The sequence below is a fragment of the Anabrus simplex genome, chromosome 13 (genome assembly GCF_040414725.1).
Source record: "Anabrus simplex isolate iqAnaSimp1 chromosome 13, ASM4041472v1, whole genome shotgun sequence".
Lineage (NCBI taxonomy): Eukaryota > Metazoa > Arthropoda > Insecta > Orthoptera > Tettigoniidae > Anabrus > Anabrus simplex.
The window spans coordinates 100,402,021-100,425,419 of NC_090277.1; the positions used below are offsets into that span (position 1 = coordinate 100,402,021).

At 41.1% G+C, this 23,399-nt stretch overlaps 2 protein-coding genes across 2 annotated transcripts in view; one reads left to right on the forward strand and one right to left on the reverse strand.

Annotated features, from left to right (window-relative positions):
• mRpS9 (mitochondrial ribosomal protein S9) overlaps positions 1-19,482 on the reverse strand; it is a 207,129-nt gene extending 187,647 nt beyond the window's left edge. The window contains exons 1-4 of the mRNA XM_067157001.2: positions 19,273-19,482; positions 10,871-11,000; positions 2,548-2,651; positions 578-751 (exon numbers count right to left, since the gene is read on the reverse strand). Coding sequence (XP_067013102.2) covers positions 578-751; positions 2,548-2,651; positions 10,871-11,000; positions 19,273-19,356 — 492 coding nt within the window. The 5' untranslated portion in view covers positions 19,357-19,482. The remainder of the gene's footprint in view (positions 1-577; positions 752-2,547; positions 2,652-10,870; positions 11,001-19,272) is intronic.
• Positions 19,483-19,971: 489 nt separating this feature from the next.
• On the forward strand, positions 19,972-22,889 carry LOC136885086 (RNA-binding protein cabeza-like). The gene has a single exon (XM_067157508.2). It carries the CDS (start codon positions 20,225-20,227, stop codon positions 21,674-21,676), a length of 1,452 nt encoding a protein of 483 aa, XP_067013609.2. The 5' UTR covers positions 19,972-20,224; the 3' UTR covers positions 21,677-22,889.
• Positions 22,890-23,399: the final 510 nt, after the last annotated feature.

Genomic DNA, 23,399 nt, shown 5'->3' on the forward strand with positions numbered 1-23,399 from the left:
GACCAGACGTTCAGTATATTTCAAAGATTATGGTACAACAAGTTGTTTCATGATATTATCATTTATTCTACTGCAATATTTACCAAACCAAACCCCATGACACTACAGCCCTTGAATGGCCTTGGCCTACCAAGCGACCGCTGCTCAGCCTAAGGGCCTGCAGATTACGAGGTGTCATGTGGTCAGCACGACGAATGCTCTCAGACGTTATTCTTGGTTTTCAAGACCGGCATTGCTATTTCACCATCAGATAGCTCCTCAATTCTAATCATGCAGGCTGAGTGGACCTCAAACCAGCCCTCAGGTCCAGGTAAAAATCCCTGACCTGGCCGGGAATCGAATCCGGGGCCTCTGGGTAAGAGGCAGGCACGCTACCCCTACACCACGGGGCCGGCTGTAACATTTACAGTTTTTAATATAAATATTTTACAAATACAAAAATTAAAACTTTTTTTTTCCCCTTCTAAATTTTCTTACATAAAATTAAGGTGCGGGAATCATTTGTGTATACACACTACCTTTTCTACTGAAACTGGAAAGAAAAGAAAAGTCAAACACTACCTTTCCTTATACTCACAAACATCAGCTGAAAGAAGTTTGGTCTCCCAGTGTAGAACAAGAAGTGGTAAGGTCGTCCGGAGCTGTCAAACTCAGCAGCTTTCTTTGGAGGGAACACTTCTTCCGGAGGCTTCATGAGGGGTCTAGCTTTGGGTTCATACAACCCAGATGGGAAAAGATATTCAATGGCTCTCTGGAACAAATACAAAACTTCATTGAAAAATTAGCAGGTTTAGTGCTGAAAAAAAAAATTAAATCATTTTTGGACTTCTTTTTCTTTTTTTGGGCTTAAGTCCTGTGAAATGAGGTGAACTACTAGCAAACTAGATGCTTTGCCAGGACCTTGCTCCATTTCTCAAGTAATAGTGTGCTGACTAGGAAACGCTGATGATATCCCACTATGAAAGCCTTGCCAGATTTAATTACAGCCCTGACCATAAACAACTCTCTAGAGAATACCTTACTTCCTCTATAGTGATTGGTGCTACCATCCATGCAATCTATGTACTGTATGAAAATAAGAGTTGAAAAGGACAAAATGAGGCAAATATTAATTTATCCTCTAGAGACCCAAGGAAAAATTTAGACATAAAAAACAACAAAAAACATAAAATTAAGCAATTTCCTCAATTGCGCCAAAAGGGCTAAAGGGCCCAAAAAGGTTTCAAATTGTAAGTCTTAGATAGCTCTATTAAACTAAAAGAACAAATTTCGAAACTCACTTCTGGCAGTTCCAGAAAAACAGCCGAAAATTGCTTGTTTCTTTACTTGTTTTTCTTTTTGATTCAAATCCTAGTCAAATGAACTTTTTTAAAATAATTTTTTATGTAATGTGTTACTTGGTTCAATACCCACAGGCATTTTTTTTTAATGTCCACACAAATGTAGTTATAAGGGCATAAGTGAAATTCTGGCTTGGCTCACATTAGCACTCGTAGTGGTAGTAAAAGGCAAACTGCTAATTTAATTGACCAGATAACGATGATCAAGAAAACCATTGTAATTTTTTAGGAATAAATAAAGAATATACAGTATTCTCATATTTCATTCCAGCAACACACTTCAATATAATTTCATTTCATCTATTACTCATTAACCATTGCCCCAGAGGAGTGCGACAGGTTTCGGCAGCCGGCACAATTCCTGTCCTCGACGCTAGATGGGGGCTTCGTTCATTCCGTTCCTGACCTGGTCGAATGACTGGAAATAAGCTGTGGATTTTCATTTTCATTCTCGTACTTTTAGTATATTTTATTTACCTGAAATATGATAAATCTGCAAAAGCATTTTTGGGGGTAATAATTTTGGCCATGGTGGAGGACTTTGGGGATTCTGAGCAGGGTCAGATTTAGACATTACCATTATTTGTTTTCTGTTTACTTTGATCTCAAGGGGTGAAATATGATATAAAAACCAAACCAAACCCCATAGCACTACAGCCCTCGAAAAACCTTGGCCTGCCAAGCGACCGCTGCTCAGCCCAAAGACCTACAGATTACGAGGTGCCGTGTGGTCAGTACGACAAATCCTCTCGGCCGTTATTCTTGGCTTTCGAGACCGGGGCCGCTATGTCACAGTCAGATAGCTCCTCAATTCTAATCACGTAGCTGAGTGGATCTCAAACCAGCCCTCAGGTCCAGGTAATGAATTACAATAAGTTTAGCGTCATAAAGTTAGACTTAACGAAGTATATCGCTATTAAGTAGGACTTATTTGTGCCGGAATCTGGAACAAAGTCGAGATTTAAGTTTGACTTGAACATAAGTATTACTTATTGCGACTATGAATACTGGCCTATATCTTTTTAATGTGAGTTGGCCTACAATTGTACAAAATAGCTGCATACAATGCAACATACTACTACATAAGAACATTTTGTCATATCAACACACATGGATATGCCTTTTTAAGAATACAAGTTTTTTAACAAATAATTTTGATTTGTAAGTAAGGAACTTGCCAACAAGTCTAAAATAGTTGGGAGCTTACATCAACGTCTTCTTGAGTGAACATCTCGGGATCTTCGCCCATCATGTTGGCCAAGTGTCTCTTCCCTATCTGATACTCGGTCTTTTCCTTCCTGATGAACTCGTCTGTGAAAAGAAAAAGAAAATTAAATACGCATCATCTTCATTAACATTGCAACACCTACTGGGTCATCCATTTATCATAGAACGGGAGCGGCGGCTGGGAGTGACTACGTCGACAGCTGCAAGGGAGGAAAGGGAGCATGCCGGGTCTAGCGGTTCTGGTTTGTCTCGCAACGCAGTCTGTTTTGTGTTTCAGTGATATTGATTGTTGTTGTTTAAAGGTGCCTAACAGCTAGGTCATCGACCCCTAATGGTACAAGGTGCAAGAAAATGAAACGTTAATTAAAACTTCAAAATGTATCCGCTGACTAGAATCCAAAACGAACGATGATGAAAAAAATTATCATGAAACAAAAACCATCAGTGGATCCAATTCGCAAAACCGTAATTACTGGGATGATGCCTATTTTCTAAAGGGATCCAAAATCCAGGTCACCGGCCCCTCACAATGGTACTAATCAGTAGTAAAGCAGAACCATGGTGTTCCTCCTAAAGTGTTAATAATCACAAATAATGTAGACCCATGGTGTGTCACATATAATGGAACCCCTCACAGATAACACAAATCCAATGTGTGAGAGGTATAGTGTGGAACCGGGACGTCCCAGACAAATGCAAGTAAATTCTGTACTCAATGTATTGCACACCAGTTTTGACGTATGCAGCGGGCACACGGACAAGAACAAAACATGATGAAAAGCAGAATCCTAGCAGCTGAGATGTAATTCCTTAGAGAAATAATTGGGAAGACACAAAGGGATGAAATCAGAAACATAGAAATCAGAGAGACAATTGGATTCCCTAAACTGCAAGACAAGATAGGGAGTAGTAAGCTGAAATAGTACGGACACATGATGAGAATAGAGTTCCAAAGTGAGTATTTATGGAGAAAATAATACGAGGAAGACAATGGGGAAGGGCCACAAAGAGGTGGATGGATATGGTGAATGAGAGTATAGAGAAGAGAGGAGGAAAAGTAGAAGAAATATTGGAAGAAGGGAGGGAGTGGTGGAGAGAGAGAAAATTGTGGAGGTCCTTGATTCACAACCTAACCCAGAAGACTGGAAACAGGAAATGATGATGAAGAAGAAGAATATATATATAATCGTATGGCCTCAGCTGCCGTTTTGCAGACATTTCGATTTGACGCCATCTGGCTGTCTGCTCGTCAATTTCGACGTTCCGGTTTACTCTGTCTGCCATCTAGCGGACCTAGAGTAAACCGGATCTCTCTTGGGCGTCTATGGCTGAGATTGAATTAATTTTGTCGGGTAAATACCAAATGTATCACCAGAGATCTTTTACATGCCGACATCGTACGACATGGAGTGTCGAATGGACTTTTTTCCGCCCTTCAAAAATCCGACTACCTCTGCCGGGTTCGAACCCGCTATCTTGGGATCCGGAGGCCGACACTCTACCACGGATCCACAGAGGCAGCTAAGAAGAAGAATTAAGAACCATCACTGAGACACGGCCTGAAGAGGAGCAGTATGGCTTTAGAAAGAATAGGGCAAAAACAGATTTAATATTTTCTGTAGGGATGAGCATGGAGAAGCACTGAGAAAACGGAAAAGATGTCATCTTAATTTTCCTAGATATTAAGACGACTTATGACAGTGTATAGAGACAAAAAAAATCTGGGAATGTCTTGAAAATAGATCTATCCCACATGCTTTAATTAATCAAGTGAAAATGCTGTATGAACATTGCCAGAGTTGTGTCCAAATATATTGGGAGTGGTTTGAGACTGGGCAAGGTGTACAACAAGGCAGCACAAAATTATTATCGGCACACTTTTTCTGGAGAGATTTACACCCTAATGCTGAATTGGTAGACCTCGGCAATCTTCGAGATTTGTACTGGCAACCTTTGAAACACAAACTATGAATCGCTTATGCATCGGTGTACTGTTCTTGTTTACACAGCAAAGCCAAGCTATAGAATTCATGCTAGGAACAAGATTCGCATCGAGAAATGTTATATAACGCGTGTGTGACACAGTTACTGGCTTAAGATAATAACGGTTTAGAAACTTCATATTGATTGATCATATTATCGATTCAATTCAGATTTCATTTCCATTAAGTTGGCAGCTCTACCGGAACTGGGAGAGCTCTCTCCTTACTCCTCACCCCCGTACACAAATCTATCCAGAAAGAGTGTGCCGATAATACTTACTTACTTACTAGTCGGTCCTACAGTCCTTGTAGTCCTTGACCTCCTTAATCACCTGCCTTCATTCATGTCAGTCCTCAGCTTTCCTTCTCCAACACTTAACTCCCATCTTTCTAAGGTCATCTTCAACATCATCAATCCCATTTGTTCCCAGGCCTTCCTCTCCTCCTCCTTCCTTCAAGTTTTCCTATAAAGACTTTTTTAACAATACACAACGTTTCTTCCAATCTCTGGACGAAACCAGCCCACCTAATTCTTCCTTGTTTCATTTTAACGACAATATCTGGCTGTATTACATGTAACAATATTGTGAGCATATTATAATATCTGGCTGGCCAAACAATCCTTGCAACTGTATATTTGTCCTCATTCTCCATCCATCCTGATCTCTAACTGCTCCAAATATGTTTCTCAATATCTTCCTCTCCCACCGTAACAGCTGGTGGTCGGCACCCAGCATTCTGAGCCGTATGTAGCTATAGGTCTTAGTACTGTAGTGTATGTTTTTACTGAGGTATTCCTGCTAACATTTCTCGATTTAAACATATTTTTCAGGGCGTAAAAGCATCGGTTCCCACTTGATATCCTTTCCTCTATTTCCACAGAGGTTTTATTGTCCACTGCTATTATGAAGAGTAGATATTTGAAAGTTTTAACTCTTTCAATATTCCACTTTTACTTATCGCTGCAATGGATGAAATAAAGAGTTAAGAGAGTCAACAATAACAACACTGGGTGTAAAGCCCTTGCCTTTGCAGATTTATTTATATCGTGTCAGAAGCATACATAAGTTTAAAATTAAATATAAGGAAAAAACATAAAACATAATATAAATACTTCAATGACAAAGAGCCACATTAAACTATGTGAGCCCAAAACCTTGCGACATCAAGTACATTTGGCTTTGCTTTAACCAGGTCTTCTGTTATGCAGCTGAATGGGCATGAACTACATTGCAGCAAATGGGCTGTGGTCTGCTTTTCTTCACATACACACAAGGTACTGTCCACTTTGAAACCCCATTTCTTCTGGTCGAATCTGAACTGCGTTACACCAGAGCGCAGTCTATTCAGTGCTTTCCAATTCACCCAATGTGTAACATGGCCAGGAGGGAGTTCCTCTGATACTCGTATGTTGACTCCTGGCGCGCCATTCTTGAATTCTTGCTTGCTGCGCTGACCTGCAAGTGTTTCGGTTACTCTCAAGAAGCTTTTCCTAGACTTAAGCCGCTGGTGTGGTGGCTCACATCCAAACAATGGGTGGGCTTCAGATCTCAACATCTTTCTCTTTTCTTTCTCCCCATATCCGCCGTGAAGTGGCAGCCTTTGCAGATGACGTGATATGGGGTGACGGTGAGGCTGAAGTACAACAGAAGCTAAATGACTGGAATGCTATATTCGAGCAATTTGTTCTCAAGATAAGCAAGTCCAAAACGGCAGCACTGGCTGTTCATCGACAGACATCACTCTAGCTCAGGGGTTTCCAATTATTACGGGCCACAATGGGAACCCTAGCTATGATCATGGGCTGCACTTTAATAATAGGCGAATTTTCATAAAATTCAACAAATAGAACAGAGGTACCAGCATGAAAAAAATTCATAGTTCAATTGAAACTAAGGTTTAATAATTGTAATTGCTTAAAACACTAAAAGAGTGAAATTAAAAGCAAACAAATACTATTGTGGCCAGTAGCGTAACGGTTAGTATTATTAGCTGCTGTCCTCGGAGGCCCTGGTTCGATTCCCGGTACTGCCAGAAATTTAAGAATTTAAGAATGGCAGGAGGGCTGGTATGTGGTTGAAATGGTACATGCAGCTCACCTCCAATGGGGGTGTGCCTGAAAAGAGCTGCACCACCTCAGGATGAGGACACGAGTTTACTTTTTACTATTGTGGCATGGCAGTCAATCACGGTCAGTAGGGCAAGCCAGCCATCTCCAACCGCTCGCTCATCACCACGGAAGGCCCACCCTCTTCCTTCTCCCGTCACTAGGCGGAGGAGAGCCGCTTGCGGATTGGTCAGCACCCCCACCACTGCTACCTGGGTCGTCCTGCTCGTTCATTGGAGGCCTCCGGCGATATGGAATAATCTGGATGGCGCACAGAGAGTATTCGCCTTCAGAAAGACTCTGAAAGACAGGGCCCTTCTGGAAGCATCCAGATGGTGTGGGCCCAGGTATTTAAGTCAGGCACGGCCTACGGAGTTAGTTAGAGTTAGTTGCTATAGTTCAGCTGGTGCGAGTTAGCGAAGAGTGCAGTCAGTGACAGCCTGGGCTGAGGTCTGTTGGAGTATCTGTCTGTTGGAGCCGAAGACTTGTTCCTGTTTCCCTGACGTCGCGTGTGTGAGTCTCTTAGGACCGGTTGCTGTAGAACCTTGGGTATTCTGGAGCAGTGCGAAAGGAACTCTGGGTGCCGACGTGTGCAGACTGAGAACAGAGTTCGATGGATTGAGCAAACAGCGGATACTATCCCTAGCTGCGAGACCAACGACTGCGGTTTGCAAGAAATCAGTTTCTTTTCCCGTATCAAATCGTATTTAAAATGAATCAATAACAGTAAATTTCCTCTCTAAAGAACCAGAGAAACAAGGAAATGCCATTTGGTCCTTGTTTCAATGACAGTGAAATTCTGACATTCGCCTCCCCGTGGTAGAGAGGGGGCAATGACTGCATATAAAAATATATATTTTATATTTTTATAATATTTTATATGCAGGCGGCTAACGAATGAGGGGACCGATTATCTCCCAGTATAAGAAGATCCTCTATACCAAGTGCCAACAGTCTCTTTGAGAGTGTATGAGCGGGTATGGGTAAGGGCACTCTATTGTCCTGGGGACAAGAAATTGTTCCCAAAGGCGGAGGAACCAGTCTGGTCAACGGCATTAGGATGCAGAAGGCAATGAGAAACCACTGCATTAAAGATCCTGAGAGATATTCCAATAAATTCACATGGCATGGCTGCAACGTCAAGATCGGAGCTGGCAGTGTGGATCGTCTACCTCCGTTTGGAGACGACAGCTTAAGAAGAAGAATAGTAAATTTCCAACTTTTTGATACTGTACTTATATTTGCATTAAGCAAATCAATTAATCATATACAGTACATGTTTCATTCCATTTGGAACATCTTCAGCTGTATTACAATGCTTAGGTGAAATTGCAAAGAATTTATCTTCTTAAGTACCTCGTTTTACTTAAAATCTACGTGAAATTTAAAAATTGAAATAAATTAAAAACAATGTGGATGGTTGAATGGGGGTGGTGAAATGGGAGGGAAAAATGGATTTACTTATTTCAGCCTATTTTAAAACTATATCTATTCATTTGAACAGATGTTATAAAAGAGCTTCCTCGAAATCTTGTTGTTGACAAAGTCTACCGGTAGATTGTAGTTTTTTAAAGAAAAATAACAAATTATAAACGAAAGGATGATGTTGTAGGTAAATGCGTCAAAAAATGAGCAAGAGGGATGACAGTAGTTAAAATATGCTTATAATAAAGCCTTTTCTAAAGCCTTACAAACAGTCCTAATTTATATAGCCTCCTTGTCTAAAAATGTGGTAACTACAATTAAGAGCAATCAGGATCCTGATCAGGATCTTTCAGGTTTGAGATTAAGGCTGAAGATGCCCTTAAAAAAAGGGCAAAATAATTTAATTAGTAAGTTTTAATTCTTAATTAAAATGACTCTTTATGTATTCAATAGGTGGAATTTAAGCCGGCCCCGTGGTGTAGGGGTAGCGTGTCTGCCTCTTACCCGGAGGCCCCGGGTTCGATTCCCGGCCAGGTCAGGGATTTTTACCTGGACCTGAGGGTTGGTTCGAGGTCCACTCAGCCTACGTGATTAGAATTGAGGAGCTATCTGACGGTGAGATAGCGGCCCCGGTCTAGAAAGCCAAGAATAACGGCCAAGAGGATTCGTCGTGCTGACCACACGACACCTAGACATCTGCAGGCCTTCGGGCTGAACAGCGGTCGCTTGGTAGGTCAAGGCCCTTCAAGGGCTGTAGTGCCATGGGGTTGGTTTGGTTTAGGTGGAATTTAATAAACATTAATATTTCCTTCACTTTAATGAACAATTCAATTTGGACCAAAATATGAGGATTATAACGTGTAACATAGGCCCTACCACTTATTCGCAACTAAATAGCATCTAATGCTATTGTAATGGTTATAGCGTCCGCCATGCCAAGTCGCTACGCGCCGAGCTCGTCACCCATCGCCCCCACCCCCTTAGACTCGAGCGCGCAAATCAGGAGCAACATTTACGTGCTGGGCAGGCCCTTCTCTCTTCTGTCCGTGGTCGCGCCGCATGGGACGACGGAAATTACTCGACGATTAATCTGGAGTCTTCCATCTCACGAGGTTCCTGGATACATCCAGCATCCGGATTGTTTCAGAAGGGTCGGCACAGCTATATAAGAGAGGAATGACTTGTCTGCAGTGAGTGAGAATTAGTGAGTGAGAGTTAATTAGAGAGTGAGTGAGCGGAGAGCGCAGTCAGTGGTAGCCTGGGCCGAGATGTCTGCCTGATCGAGTATCAGCCTGTTGGAGCCGAGGACTCGTGTCTGTTCCCCTGACGTCGTGTGTATGTGCGTCCCTTGTGGTTGGCTGCTGGAGAAGAACCTTGGGTGTTCTGGAGCAGCGAAGAAGGGAACACTAGGAGACGACGTGTGTAGACCGCGAACGGGGTTCGACGGATTGAGTGAACAGCGGATACTATCCCGACCTGCGAGGCTGACGGTAGGCTGTAGACCGTGACAGCGCTAACGAGTGTGACTGAGTGGCTGAGGGAGTGTACTGTAAATAATCGATGACTCTGTGTATGTGTGTGTGTGTCATTGTAGATGGAACCCAAGAGAAACTAAGAGAGAGAGCGCGCGAACCGTAAGTGTGTAAGTGTACTTGTGTAACTTGTAAGCTCGGCTATCGCCTGTGTGTGTGTGTAAATCTGTAATTGTAGTGCTTAGTTAATAAATCTTAGAAATAGGTTACTACCAGGTTCCGTACTCATTTATTCACCCCGCCAACAAATTACACTATTTTTAAGGACTCTTTCTCTCAAGGCATTGTAAACTTTGTCAGTGTATTAATTTTTTCATCTAAACAGTGTTATTATGTGGCTGAAGATGTTACAAAAATACAAAACCTGTACCACTATTAACTAATAAGTTGCCTTAAGCAACTAATGTATCGACAAGGTGGATAATAAAAAATATTTAGTTGTGAATCTGTTAGAATGGGATACAGACCATGAAGCTGATTTTCACTTAGTCGAGCAGCTCGTCTTCTTTTTCCCAAGTCTTCCAAGCCCAAACTTTGCAACATTTTTCCTAACGCTACTCTTTTGTCAGAAATCACCCAGAACAAATCGAGCTGTTTTTCTTTGGATTTTTTCCAGTTCTTGAATCAAGTAATCCTGGTGAGGGACCCATACACTGGAACCATACTCTAGTCGGGGTCTTACCAGAAGAGACTTATATGCCCCCTCCTTTACATCCTTACTACAAACCCTAAAACACCCTCATAACCATGTGCAGAGTTCCATACTCTTTATTTACAATCCCATTTACGTGATTACCCCAATTAAGATCTTTCCTTATATTAATACCTAGGTACTTACAATGATTCCCATAAGGAACTTTGACCCCATCAACGAAGTAATTAAAACTGATAGGACTTTCCCTGTTAGTGAAACTCACAACCTGACTTTTAATCCTGTTTATTATCATACCACTGCGTACTGTCCATCTCACAACATTATCAAGGTCATTTTGCAGTTGCTCACAACAGATAGCTGATCATCTTCAGAAATCACTAGCAGAGTGCAGAATGGAGTACAATTTTATTATCCTTGCTAGAAAACGTCTTTGGAATAAGCAAGTTCCATTAGGACGATGAAAAACCAAATACTCCTGAGGTCACAACTAGACACAGTACTGTAAGTGGAAGCAATAGTCAAAGCAAGGGTTCGATGATAACCCAAAGTTCTTGATTCATAGACCTGTTCTTCAACATTACGGACAGGATCAAGAAACTTACCATACTGCTGCGCTCGCTCCAGATAAGCCTTCATGGCTTTGCTGATGTTTGTCTTCTTGGCAACTTTCTTCTCTCCATCTTCCCATACATCATCAGAGAGGTATCGCAACGCAGACTTTCCAGTCTGAAACTGAAATAAAAAAGTACATACACATGGCCTTAGATTCCAATAATAAAGAAAAACTTCAAATAGTGCTTAACTCATTGACTGCCAGGACACATAGCTAGAAATGTCCCAGTGGCATTCAATATACATCTATATAAATAAAATTGTAACGACCGTGTCTGTACATTGAATATTTTACCAAACTTCATATTTAGAATCCATCTCTCCTTGGGTAGGTTTTAAGGCCAATATTGTTTCTACATCCCTGAATGGACTTCAGGTTTACAGGAAGCTCGAAATAGTGATTTTACACTGCCACAAAATATACGTGATCAACTTTAATGATTTCAATTCCTAATTATATTTTTACATGTGCAGCATTTCGATAGGAGGTTTATTAAGAGAGATATCATTAATGGACAGTTTGCAGTTTAAGTCCCAGTGGGCTTGGCCCAAAAGCGGGTGTGTACAGTATATATCTTACAGTTGGAAAACGTCTGGAAATATTTTAACCAATCTTCATATTTAGAATCCACCTGTCTAGTACGTAGGTTTAAAGGTCCATACCATTTCAAAATCCTGGAAATGACTGGGGTTTTGCAGGCAACAAGTATTCCTAAAACTGGAAAACTGCTGGACATATTTCTAACAAACTACGTATTTGTAATTTACTCATTCAGGATTGTGTTGTCAAGTGTATAACGTCAAGGTATCTTGGAGTAAGCGTTTATAGAAAGGTCTCCACTTTCTTCGGTCTTTCCACCACTCCTCATCCAACATTGTGTCCCAGTGCAGGTTTCTTCATCTAATACTGCGTTGGATTGAGTCTTTCCATCTCAAGCATTGTCGTCCGCGGCCTCTCCTTCCTTGCATTTGCATTTCCATCACCTTTTCTGGCATTCTTTCATCACTCATTCGCTTTATGTGTCCAAACCATCTTAAAAATCAGATCAAAAAGCAGCTGTGTACACAGACAGCTTCGTTGCCCGGTATACCCTAGTGACCAGGCGCGTGGCTGTTCTGCATTCAACTCCATTCTTACTTGCCTTGTATACTGATCTAATAATAAAGGTAGCACAGAGAGGAATTGTCCTCTCTTGGGGACCCATCGCCTCTGCCGACAATCCGGCGGACGCTCCCTCCCGGGAAGGTGACGCCTCATCGCTCGGCCAACAGCCGATTGACGTCCCTCCCGGGGCGAGCCTCGCTCTTATAGGTTCTCGAGGCTCGCCCAGTATGAGGACCCTATTCACCAGTAAAGATCTCAGCCTTCAGTTCCAAGTTTGCATGTTGCGATGCTATGTTTTCCCTGTCTTTCTGTATGGTTTTGAAAGCTGGACATTTAGTCCTTTGCTGCTGAGACTGACTGAAGCTTTCGAAATGTACTTGTACAGAAGAATGCTTCAAATAGCCTGGATAGAAAGGAAGACCAATGAGGAAGTCATTAACTTGTTAAATAAGAAAAAAGAGCTTCTAACATTCGTCAACGAACGAAAGCTCAGGTACAACGGACACACCATGAGAAGTGAAAAATATTAACTTCTCCAACTCATCATCGAGGTGAAAACTGAAGGAAAACTATCTGTGGGGAGACAGAAATTTCAGGAATAAAGATCTGCGCTGTTGTATTGGATGAACTTCCATCGAAATTTTTCGAGCGGCTGTTTCGAGAGTTATCATAATCAAGTGGATTGCCAGGTAAAACTTTTCATAACCCTCACCAGTGTTTAATGTTCATTTGTCATTGGGGATGTAAGTAAGTTCATGGCGACTGGTACTAACTGATGTGACGTAATTAGTTCCTGGTACCAACTTAACTTAATTCCTAGTTCCTACCCAGTCTAGTCGTAAATACTGTTACAATTTAAAAAGTGAAAAATACAAATATTATGAGAAGTACTTTAATTTGCTGTTAGTATGTTGTTCTTACAGGCATTCTTTACACAAATCACCAATCACTTTTCAAAACGGTCACCTCTGGCACAGATACAGGCTCTGAGTCTTTATAGCCACCGTTTATGGTGGAACGGAGGACATCCAGGGGGAAATCCGCCACTGCTGACAATAAGGAACGCTTTAAACTTCCAATGGTGGTGTGTCTCTTCTTGCATATGATGCCACAGTCCAAAGGGTTCAGGTCTGGACTGCTACTGGGCCAATCTTCAGTTGAAATGAAGTCAGGGACATGACGCTGAAGCCACCCTTGAGTTGACCTAGCCTTGTGGGCCGCAGCAGAATCCTGCTGTAAAGTCCAGGGTTGGTTTTGAAACAATGTGCCACTTAAGTTCTTCACAATAGGCTCCAAAACGGTGCTTTCATACACCCTGGCACTGGTTTTAACACCCTTTTCGGAGAAATGCAGCTGGGGTGGTGCCAGAATAACTCACCCCCCACCACACCATCACAGAGGAAGGATGATGGGCCCTCTGAACTTTCGAAACCTTTTTACTGGCTTCCAGAGATGATGATGCATAAACCCTGTTGTTTTGCATATTGAAAGGTTCTTCAATAGCGAATACCATTTCTTTGGTGAAGAGGATGTTTCGATGACCATTTTGTGTGTAACGCTGCAGGAGACGTTGACATTTAAGCACTCTCAGCTTCTTTAGGCGCGCGTCAAGGTAATGTCCTGTTCGTCGGCGATAAGCCCGTAGTACACGGTCCTCTGACAGAAGCCTTGACATTGACCTTTCTGAAATGTTCATTTCACGGGCCATGATAGCCTGCTTCCGCACGGCATATCTCCGAATACGAGCCGCCACTGCCTTTTTTGGTGCTGGAGTCCCTACACTGCATGGGCGACCCTCCCTTGGACGATCCTTCACAGTCCCGGTTGCAGTGAATCGCTCAATGGTCTGGTACACAAACATACGACTGATTTTCAGCTTTTGCAGCGTCTTGAAAATGTCACTTGGAGATTTTCCAACTTTATGTAATGCTATTACTGCAACACGATTTTCATAATCACCCCATTCCATGCTGAAACCTGAAGCTGGATGCTTCCTCTTTCACAGACAAGTTGACAACGGTTCATGGTTAACGTGTGCACACTGGTAGTTCTTTACCTGCCAAACCGGTTGTACAGTGTGTGTCAAAATTTTGTAACAGTATTTAGAGCTAGACTAGGTAGTACCAACTTCGGGTGGGCTGTTTAATTTATTCATGGTTAATTGCTACAGTCATAAATAAATTCTTCGTTGATATGGTAATCTACTATTTGCTTTACGTCGCACCGACACAGATAGTTCTTATGGCGACGATGGGATAGGAAAGGCCAAGGAAGTGGAAGGAAGCGGCCATGGTCTTAATTAAGGTACAACCTCGGCATTTGCCTGGTGTGAAAATAGGAAACCATGAAAAACCATCTTCAGGGCTGCCGGAAGTGGGGCTCGAATCCACTATCTCCCGATTACTGGATACTGGCCGCACTTAAGCGACCGCAGCTGTCGAGCTCGGTGATATGGTAATAATAATAATAATAATAATAATAATAATAATAATAATAATAATAATAATAATAATAATGTTATTTGTTTTACGTCCCACTAACTACTTTTTAAGGTCTTCGGAGACGCCGAGGTGCCGGAATTTAGTCCCGCAGGAGTTCTTTTACGTGCCAGTAAATATACCGACATGGGGCTGTCGTATTTGAGCACTTTCAAATACCACCAGACTGAGCCAGGATCGAACCTGCGAAGTTGGGGTTAGAAGGCCAGCGCCTTAATCGCCTGAGCCACTCAGCCCGGCGATATGGTAATCAACAAGGTATTGTTAAACATAGATGTTGTTCCCTGTGGAGGTTGCTATGCCGAAATTACTGATTTTAATGATTTCAAAAGTAAGTTTGAAGATTTGTTGTCGTTTTATGTTAACCACGGTCTGATAACTAAGGAAAGTAATTGTGAGAAATGCGGACATAGCACCAAACTCAGTGCTCCGAAAAGGAACAAATTATTTTTAGATGCTCTCCAATAAGGTATGCTAAATTTTGGTATAAATCTTCCCTCCTCCGATGTACGTTCAACTTTGTTTATGTGTGTGTATGAAATAATTTTTCAGCAATCATCTACCCTGGACCATTAGTGGTATTTTTCAGAAAAATATGGCTAGCCATGGAACAATCACAGTAGTTTTATTTCCATTATAATTACTTCAATTTTCCTCGTATGAATTCTAAGACTGACATCAGCGCAATCTATACTTTACAGTGGTCAAATTTTACAATAATCATCACGCTTCCTTTCCCCTCGTTGAAACATTATGGCTAGCTAGCCCTGCACCATTTAAAAATATTATTATTATTATAATTTATCTGGCCGGGCTACTGACAAAACCATTGGTCTGAATTGGTTAGGTCCGGCTAGTGGCAAACCCATTGGACTGTGACCAAGCATATAGGGACTGGGGGCGTATAGGGCCGCAAAGCGGCTTTATGCCTGTTGACATCACCGCAATATACACCTTACCGTGTCCAGTTTCACGTTACCATCAGAACTGGACCAGTTACAAATGGGCGTATGAATTATTCCAAGAGTGACAACGGCATAATCTATGCTTTACAGTGGCGAGATCTGTAACTACTGTATCGCTAGTTCTGAACTGCTTAAACATGTTATTATTTGTCTTTGTCATTGACGTGAAATCATGAGTGAAGGTATTCCAAGAGTGACAACAGTGCAATCTATGCTTTACAGTGGCGACATCCATAATTACTGTATCGCTACCTCTCAACTATTTGTCTTTGTTACTCTTATTAAACCATGGCTGGCAGTGGCACGAATGGACTCTGCCACTGGCTGAAGATTTGCCCTATGAAACATCACTCCCATAATTCAATTAAAACTCTTACATCATGAAAAAACAATATACTGATATTTGTACCTTATGTAGCTGTCCATCATTAAGAGTAAATAATCCTGTATAAGATTAGCTTAAAAAAGGAAATGTTGACGTATCATAATTTGTATTTGGTGATTTAGAATGTCGTAACTGGCATTGAACTCCACTCTCGTAGTCGTTGTATATAAGTGGAATATATGAGAGGGACTAGTTAGCACACTTGGTTTAAAGAAGGAATCATGCCACTTGTTGTGAGTTGGTCAAAAGGGGACATTCAAACAATAATATTAGATGGTGTGTGATTTACCAGGATAATAAACAAAATTATCATACATTATCACTTGTAACTGGGATAATGTAGGGTAAAGGCTTCCCGGATAAATAAAATCACAGCTAACCCACAAAAAGTCAAAAACAGAACAGACGTACTGAAAGTACAGTTAAGTGATAATAAATGCAACTTCTGTATTGTTTTATATTAACTTACCCAATATGTTGCAGTAAAAATAACACTTGACACAATTAATAAATGGAGAAATAAACAGCACTTTTCATTGAAACTAATACAGCAAAAAAAAAAAAAAATATATATATATATATATATACACTAGAGTCCCGTTAATCCAAACCCCGTTAATCCGAAATTTCGGTTAATCCAAACTGAAATAATCAATTTTAAAAAAAATTCTCCTGATTGAAATGAAAGAACATACTATAGAATGAAGATTTAATTGCATTTTATTAGTCATATTTTACTAGAATAACTTAATGTAAACATAATTACAAATCATAAACCATCAATCACTGGTCGTTTATCTTTAAAAAGTATATCCGTTTCTTTTGCCGTAGTGATTGGAACCTACTCGAAGATGCAGTGTTAAACCAGCGTCTCATAAAGATCACATCAGTGGGCATAGCAGCGGAGTGTTGCTCGACGTAGCGTCCGGCAAGTTCTAAGGCGGTCGCGGCATCTGAATGTGACGCTAGTTGTTCATTGTGGTCTTCTTCATCGTCAACTCCAGATTCTTTCTCCACCATAGCTACAATTTCTTGGTCTGTTTGTAATTGATGACAGTCATCTTCCATCCACTCGCTAATGTCATTTTCATTGTCGTTTTCTCCTCTGCAGGTTCTTAACTACCCTACTGTAATTTTACACAGTATTTTATTAATGTAACTGATAAAGAGTGGACATTTCAAATTACAGTATGTACTGTACTGTATTGTAGAAACTACTTTCCTCAGACGGTTGAGGCGCTGGCCTTCTGACCCCAACTTGGCAGGTTTGATCCTGGCTCAGTCCGATGGTATTTTAAGGTGCTTAAATACGTCAGCCTCGTGTAAGTAGGTTTACTGGCACGTAAACATTATTATTAGAAAATATTTTCCGGTTAATCCGAAAATTTTGTAATCCGAACAAACTCCGGTCCCAATTAGTTTGGATTAACGAGACTACTACCTAACTTTCCCCATGGCACTACAGCCCTTGAAGGGCCTTGGCCAACCAGGCGACCGCTGCTCAGCCCGAAGGCATGCAGATTACGAGGTGTCGTGTGGTCAGCACGACTAATCCTCTCGGCCGTTATTCTTGGCTTGCTAGACCGGGGCCGCTATCTCACCGTCAGATAGCTCCTCAACTCTAATCACATAGGCTGAGTGGACCTCGAACCAGCCCTCAGGTCCAGGTAATCGAACCCGGGGCCTTCAGGTAAGAGGCAGGCACACTACCACTACACCACGGGGCTGGCTACCTAACTTTACTGTTTCTGAAAATAATCAGTCATGGTTTTCTGCTTTTGTGCCAAGAAACACTTTTTCTTTATTTTGCTTCTCAAGTTTCTCAAAAGAATTTTTTCGATGAGGAGAGTATCATCCTGGCCAGTGACACACCAACTACAAATAACTTCAAGGTCGTGCCACCCCTGCTACTATTACGACTCCGCAATATTATCCCGACCCTTAGTAATTCTGTATTACTGCAACTCCTAACACTCAAGCATTTTTAGTGTTTTTGATATCGCGGTTAAGCCGCAACGCGGTTGATCCGATTACGGTAAATTGAGAGTTAAGTGTATTAATGTTCATAATGGAACAGGAAAACAAATAATTTCCATGGATTCAAGGTGCTGCAAGAACTGAAAGAGATCCAGAGCATGAGCAGAACAAATTGACTAATGCAGCTATATCACGTAAGGTGGTGCAGACAATGACAGGACACTCTCGCTCAGTTTTGCAGTGAAGAGTGAAGGTATAATTACAAATAAGATTTAAATGTCTATGCATGTATTAATTTGGCCATTGGCTGCAATAAAGTTCTTATTATTATAATTCAGAATGTTGAGTTATCTTGAACAGTTGTTTGATCTCAGTGAAGATTCATTTTATAAGCTCAGCTATCCTTTGTATGTTCGAGAACCTTTGAAATTGAAGTAGTGTGCAAAATGTTAGGTAAGTTCAAGTTCAATGTGAACAGTGACAAACTATTTTCTGAAATATGCGCATAAAATGATGTCAATGAAAAACCACTGGACTCCACTATTTCATAGGTGTGCATGGTTTTATGAGCAGCACAAAATCGAACCTCTTGAAAACAGTTTAACATGTTCTAACAGCGCTACTACCAAATGCTCTTGCAAAACACTTATCTGCTGCCATGCAAAATAACTAGAGTAATGAAACAGACTAAATGGTGAAAGTTGAATTAAATGTACAGTTTAACTACAAGTATAAAATTAAATATGCAGTATTTCCGCACCTCTATTCCTTCGTTATACCCTAATGAATATATCTGAAATGAAATGGCGTATGGCTTTTAGTGCCGGGAGTGTCCGAGGACATGTTCGGCTCGCTAGACGCAGGTCTTTTTGATTTGACCCCGTAGGCGACTTGCGCGTCGTAATGGGGTTGAAATGATGATGAATACGACACATACACCCAGCCCCCATGGGAGCGAAATTAACCAATGATGGTTAAAATTTCCGAACGTGGGACTAAAGGCCAGCACACTAACTATTTAATCATGGAGCCGGACATGAATATATCTAATAGCATATGACGGCGCCTACGAGTGAACTGGAGATAGCCGGCTTGTGTAACGTAACCTGGACCTCCAGTTGAACTGATATTAGATCCACCCAGGCCGTTTCACCTAAAACGTTATCTGCAAGCTAAATTCTATGCTCGTATTTTCTGCAAGATCTGTATTATCAACAAACAGTAACTGCATTCTTTAATAACAATAATAATAGATAGATTTCATGTCATGAACATGTCGGTTTGTAATGCAGGTGCCAGGATAGGCTGAAGTGGCATTCACCGTCCGAGAGTTTAACGGTAATTCGATTATAAAGTATCTCCTTATTGAACTTAACGCTACCCAATATTGCCATTAATCTTTATATAGTAGATTTCTACTAGAATTTGTATAGGTTAGGTATAGGTTATGAATCATCATTACCTTTGATACGGCTAGAAATCGACTGAATAAAAAGTGGGAATTTTTCGTTCCCAATATTTTAAAATAATTTATATTAACTGACATTGTTCACAACGTTGAAGTTCCAATTTAGGCCAACATGCCTTTTTTTTTCTATTCCAGTGACTTAAGCTTAGAGCATTGGATATATGATCGAAAGACTTAAGCCTCAAAAACTATGGTATATGTTTACGTTAGTGTGCTGCAGGGCAACCATTGTCACGACAAAAACTACTTCAGTGCATAATAAGAATTGTTCATGGATAGTGCAGAAAATTTTCATAAATAACGTCCAAAATTGTTGTATTGTTTTGCTCATACATAATATTTTGTAAATGGTAACGTAATTTTAAGCCATTCAGCAAAACCGGCTTTCATATGCTGTTTCTGCAAGTTGTCTACATTGATCATCTTGGGAGCGCTTTCAAGGATCAAGTATTGCTCAGGCAGGAATTAACTAACATTTTTACCAAGAGATAGCGCAATCATCATGAGCACCGTAAATGTAGTAAATCGTTTTAAAACTTTAGTACAACATGAATTTTAGTGAATAAATTACTAATTCTCTAGAAAAATCATACTCTGAAAGCTTTTAAATGCCTTTATTTGGAAGATATACTAACACGATAATTTAGAAGACGTCAGTTTTCAGTACGTGTCTCTTCCGTGGAGTTCATAGTTGAAAGCACCCTTCAACATAGCCCACGCTCTGACCTACGCCGCAGTTTTCGTGAGAAGTTTGGTTTGCTGGTTTGTGTGAAGGAACATGGATTTCTTTATTTGTAATTACAGTGAAATTTGTTAAGTGAGAAGAAACTTCGGCTGAAACATTTATTATTTTTAGAGGTAATCAGTGTACTTCAGACTTGTGCTTCGCGATTTATCTGCAGCGGCATTTTGTATAGCTTCCCGCCTGAAGACGCCATTTGACGACATGAGTGATAATCAGTACAGTAACTACGGGAGTGGGACGGGTTCTTACGGTAACTATTCTGCCTATTCTCAACCGGCTCCTGGCGGAGGTTCTGGTGGAGGTGCGGCGCCAACTTACCAAGGTACTCAGAGTTATGACCAAGGTTCTTATAACCAGCCAGGCTCATGGGGCCAAAATCAAAGCTACGGAAGTTACGGAAGTTCTGGCGACCAATCTTCATCGTACAATCAACAGGGAGGTAGTTATCCTTCATATGATCAATCTTCTACCTATGGTTCTGGACAGTCGGGTCCACAAGGAGGTAGCGGTGGTGGCTATCAGCAGAGCTATCAAACTCAGCCCCCTTCTTACGACCAGAGTAGTGGTGGCCCTCCAAGCACTGTTCAGTACCCTAATTACAGTCAGCAATCATCTGGAGGGTACAGTGGTCAACCGTCCAGTGGAAGTTACGGAAGCAGCCAAGGGTTTGGCAGTCAGGCTTATGGTGGTCCTCCACCTTCTAGTGGGGGTGGTGGTTATGGTGGAAGAGGAGGTGGTGGGGGTGGATATGGAGGCGGAAGAGGGGGAGGCAGTGGTGGTTATCGAGGTGGTGGTGGCGGTGGAGGAGGCGGCGGCGGTGGTGGTGGAGGCGGAGGATACAACAAAGGCGGCTGGGGTGATCGAGGCGACATGATTATCCAGGAAGATACAGTCTTTGTATCTGGTATGTCTCCTGCAATGACTGAAGAAGATATCCATCAGCACTTTGGGTCCATTGGCATTATAAAGACAGACAAGAGAACTGGAAAGCCCAAAATTTGGATGTACAAGGATAAATTATCAGGTAAACCTAAAGGGGAAGCTACAGTTACATATGATGATTCTAATGCTGCTAGATCTGCTATTACTTGGTTTGATGGAAAAGATTTTAAAGGTACTATAATAAAAGTACAAATGGCGCAGCATAAAAATAATTATGCTGCTGCTCGAGGAGGACGTGGTGGAGGTGGAAGAGGGGGTGGAGGAATGGATAGGGGCCGTGGTGGTGGTGGTGGTGGAGGCGGCGGCGGTGGTGGTGGAGGAGGAGGAATGGGGGGTGGAAGAGATTCCGACCGTGGAGGACCAGGAGGTGGTGGAGGAAAGGGTGGATTTGGCCGTGATGGCGACTGGAAGTGCCCCAATCCAGAATGTGGGAACACCAATTTCTCGTGGCGTACTGAATGCAATAGGTGTAATCAGGCACGTCCTAATGGAGTTGGAGGTGGTGATGGCGGTGGCCGAGGGGGTGGTGGCGGACGAGGAGGTGGTGGTCGTGGAGGTGGAATGGATAGAGGTGGTTTCCGAGGCCGTGGAGGTGGTGATCGTGGCGGAAGGGGTGGTTTTGGTGGCAGAGGAGGAATGGATAGGGGGAGAGGGCGTGGTGGTCCAATGCGAGGGGGAGACCGTGGTCGGGATCGTCCTAGACCATATTAATGGACCTTTCATTGCAGAGACTATGCTGTGGAAAACAAAACCTGCATCAGGAAAATATTTGAGCACTATTCATTTTTGTTGTGTGAAGATAAATGTGTTTCCTTTTATGTCACTGGTCATTTAATTATCCACACCGATTAGTTACCTTGTAAGAGAAATTTATTTGATAATCATTTATCTTGTGTGTATGTAAGTTATATTGTATGGAAATTGGTTGGAATTAGCAGTGTAATTTCCCACAAAATTAACTGGTCTGTGTTCAAAACCGATGCATTTTGTTAGCAATCTGATCGAAGTCAAACAACAGTACATATATATTTGGTGATTATGTGTAAAAGAATATTAGCTATTAGAAATGATTTTGTTATAATGTAGTTGTCAGTTTTATAAACTGTTTTTCCTGATATTTGACTGGTTGCGCAGAATTATTGGAAGTGTTTCTAGTATCATTAAGATTGAGCAGTTGAAAGTGTTGCAAGTTTGACATAAGCTGATTGTGAAAGTTTAATTTTTAAGCAAATGACGCAAAGGATTTGTAGGTGTGTGTCTATATTGAAATAGAATTTTCTCACGTGATCCTTTATTAGAATGTAGTTATCTGTGAAAGAATTTTCCTCATTGTAACTTGTTCTGAATTGGTTGATTTGTGAACACTAGAAGTTTTGTAATCTGAAACTCTTCTAAAATTCAAAGCAAAATATAAAGGTATGGTGTGAAAGAAGATGCACGAGATTGCTTTGCAAAGTGCCTGCCATGTGAGGATTTTTCCCGGCATTTTGTGTTCCTTGAAGGTACATGCAAATTTCTTTTTACATGGCATGTGTTGTCTTAAGAGTCACTCCTTGTGGAGTTATGAGCAATTGATTCTCTCATGGGTTCTTATATTTTTAGGAGAGTTTCATGCTCTAGTCGGATATGGTTTAGTGCAAAAAATGCACTTATATTACATTGCTGTAATTTGATTTTAAGAAGAGATGTATAGTGCATTGTTGTTGTCAACTGTAATTTAATTTTTCTAAATTCAGAACCATCTTAAAATAGGGTGCATGTTTTTTTTATCATTAACTTTGTATAAGAAGTTATTTTCCTCTAGGAAGGTTTTAAATGTCTTACATGGTATATGGCACATTCAAATGAACTTACTTGAATTGCATTCCTTGACGACTGTACTGAAATTATAATCTATAAAACTCGGATGTGTAGGTGCAAAGAATTTCCTTGTTATTGTGTATTTTGCCCTATGCCTTTAATTTCTCAAGTAATTTTGTTTTGTGATGTGTTAATTTTAATTTTTTAATTCAGTAAATGGTATTGGAAATGCCAAGAAGTACATATGCAGTGCTAATCATATAGTGAGAATGGTCCTTATTTAAAGAGGGATTTTTCTTTTTTTAAATGGGTGATATTTTTATTGAAGATTTTGGGTGTAATGTCTGTGAAGCAAATAGCAACGTTTGACGACTAGCCTATTTTCCATAACTATTGAATTGATTGCAAAACCGTTCCACTTTTACGTATAGAGTTATTGGTGGTTTATTATAATGCTGGGAGACAACATTTCTAGTAACATACAAAACATAACATGAACAAATTTATTTCCAGCAACTATCATATTTATGTAGAACTTCAGCAGAGGTCGTAAGTTGGCAAGATGAGAGCACACTACTGCGGCATATACAGTACGTGAACCTTTTCTTGAGCCCTAGTTCCCATTCCGCACTAC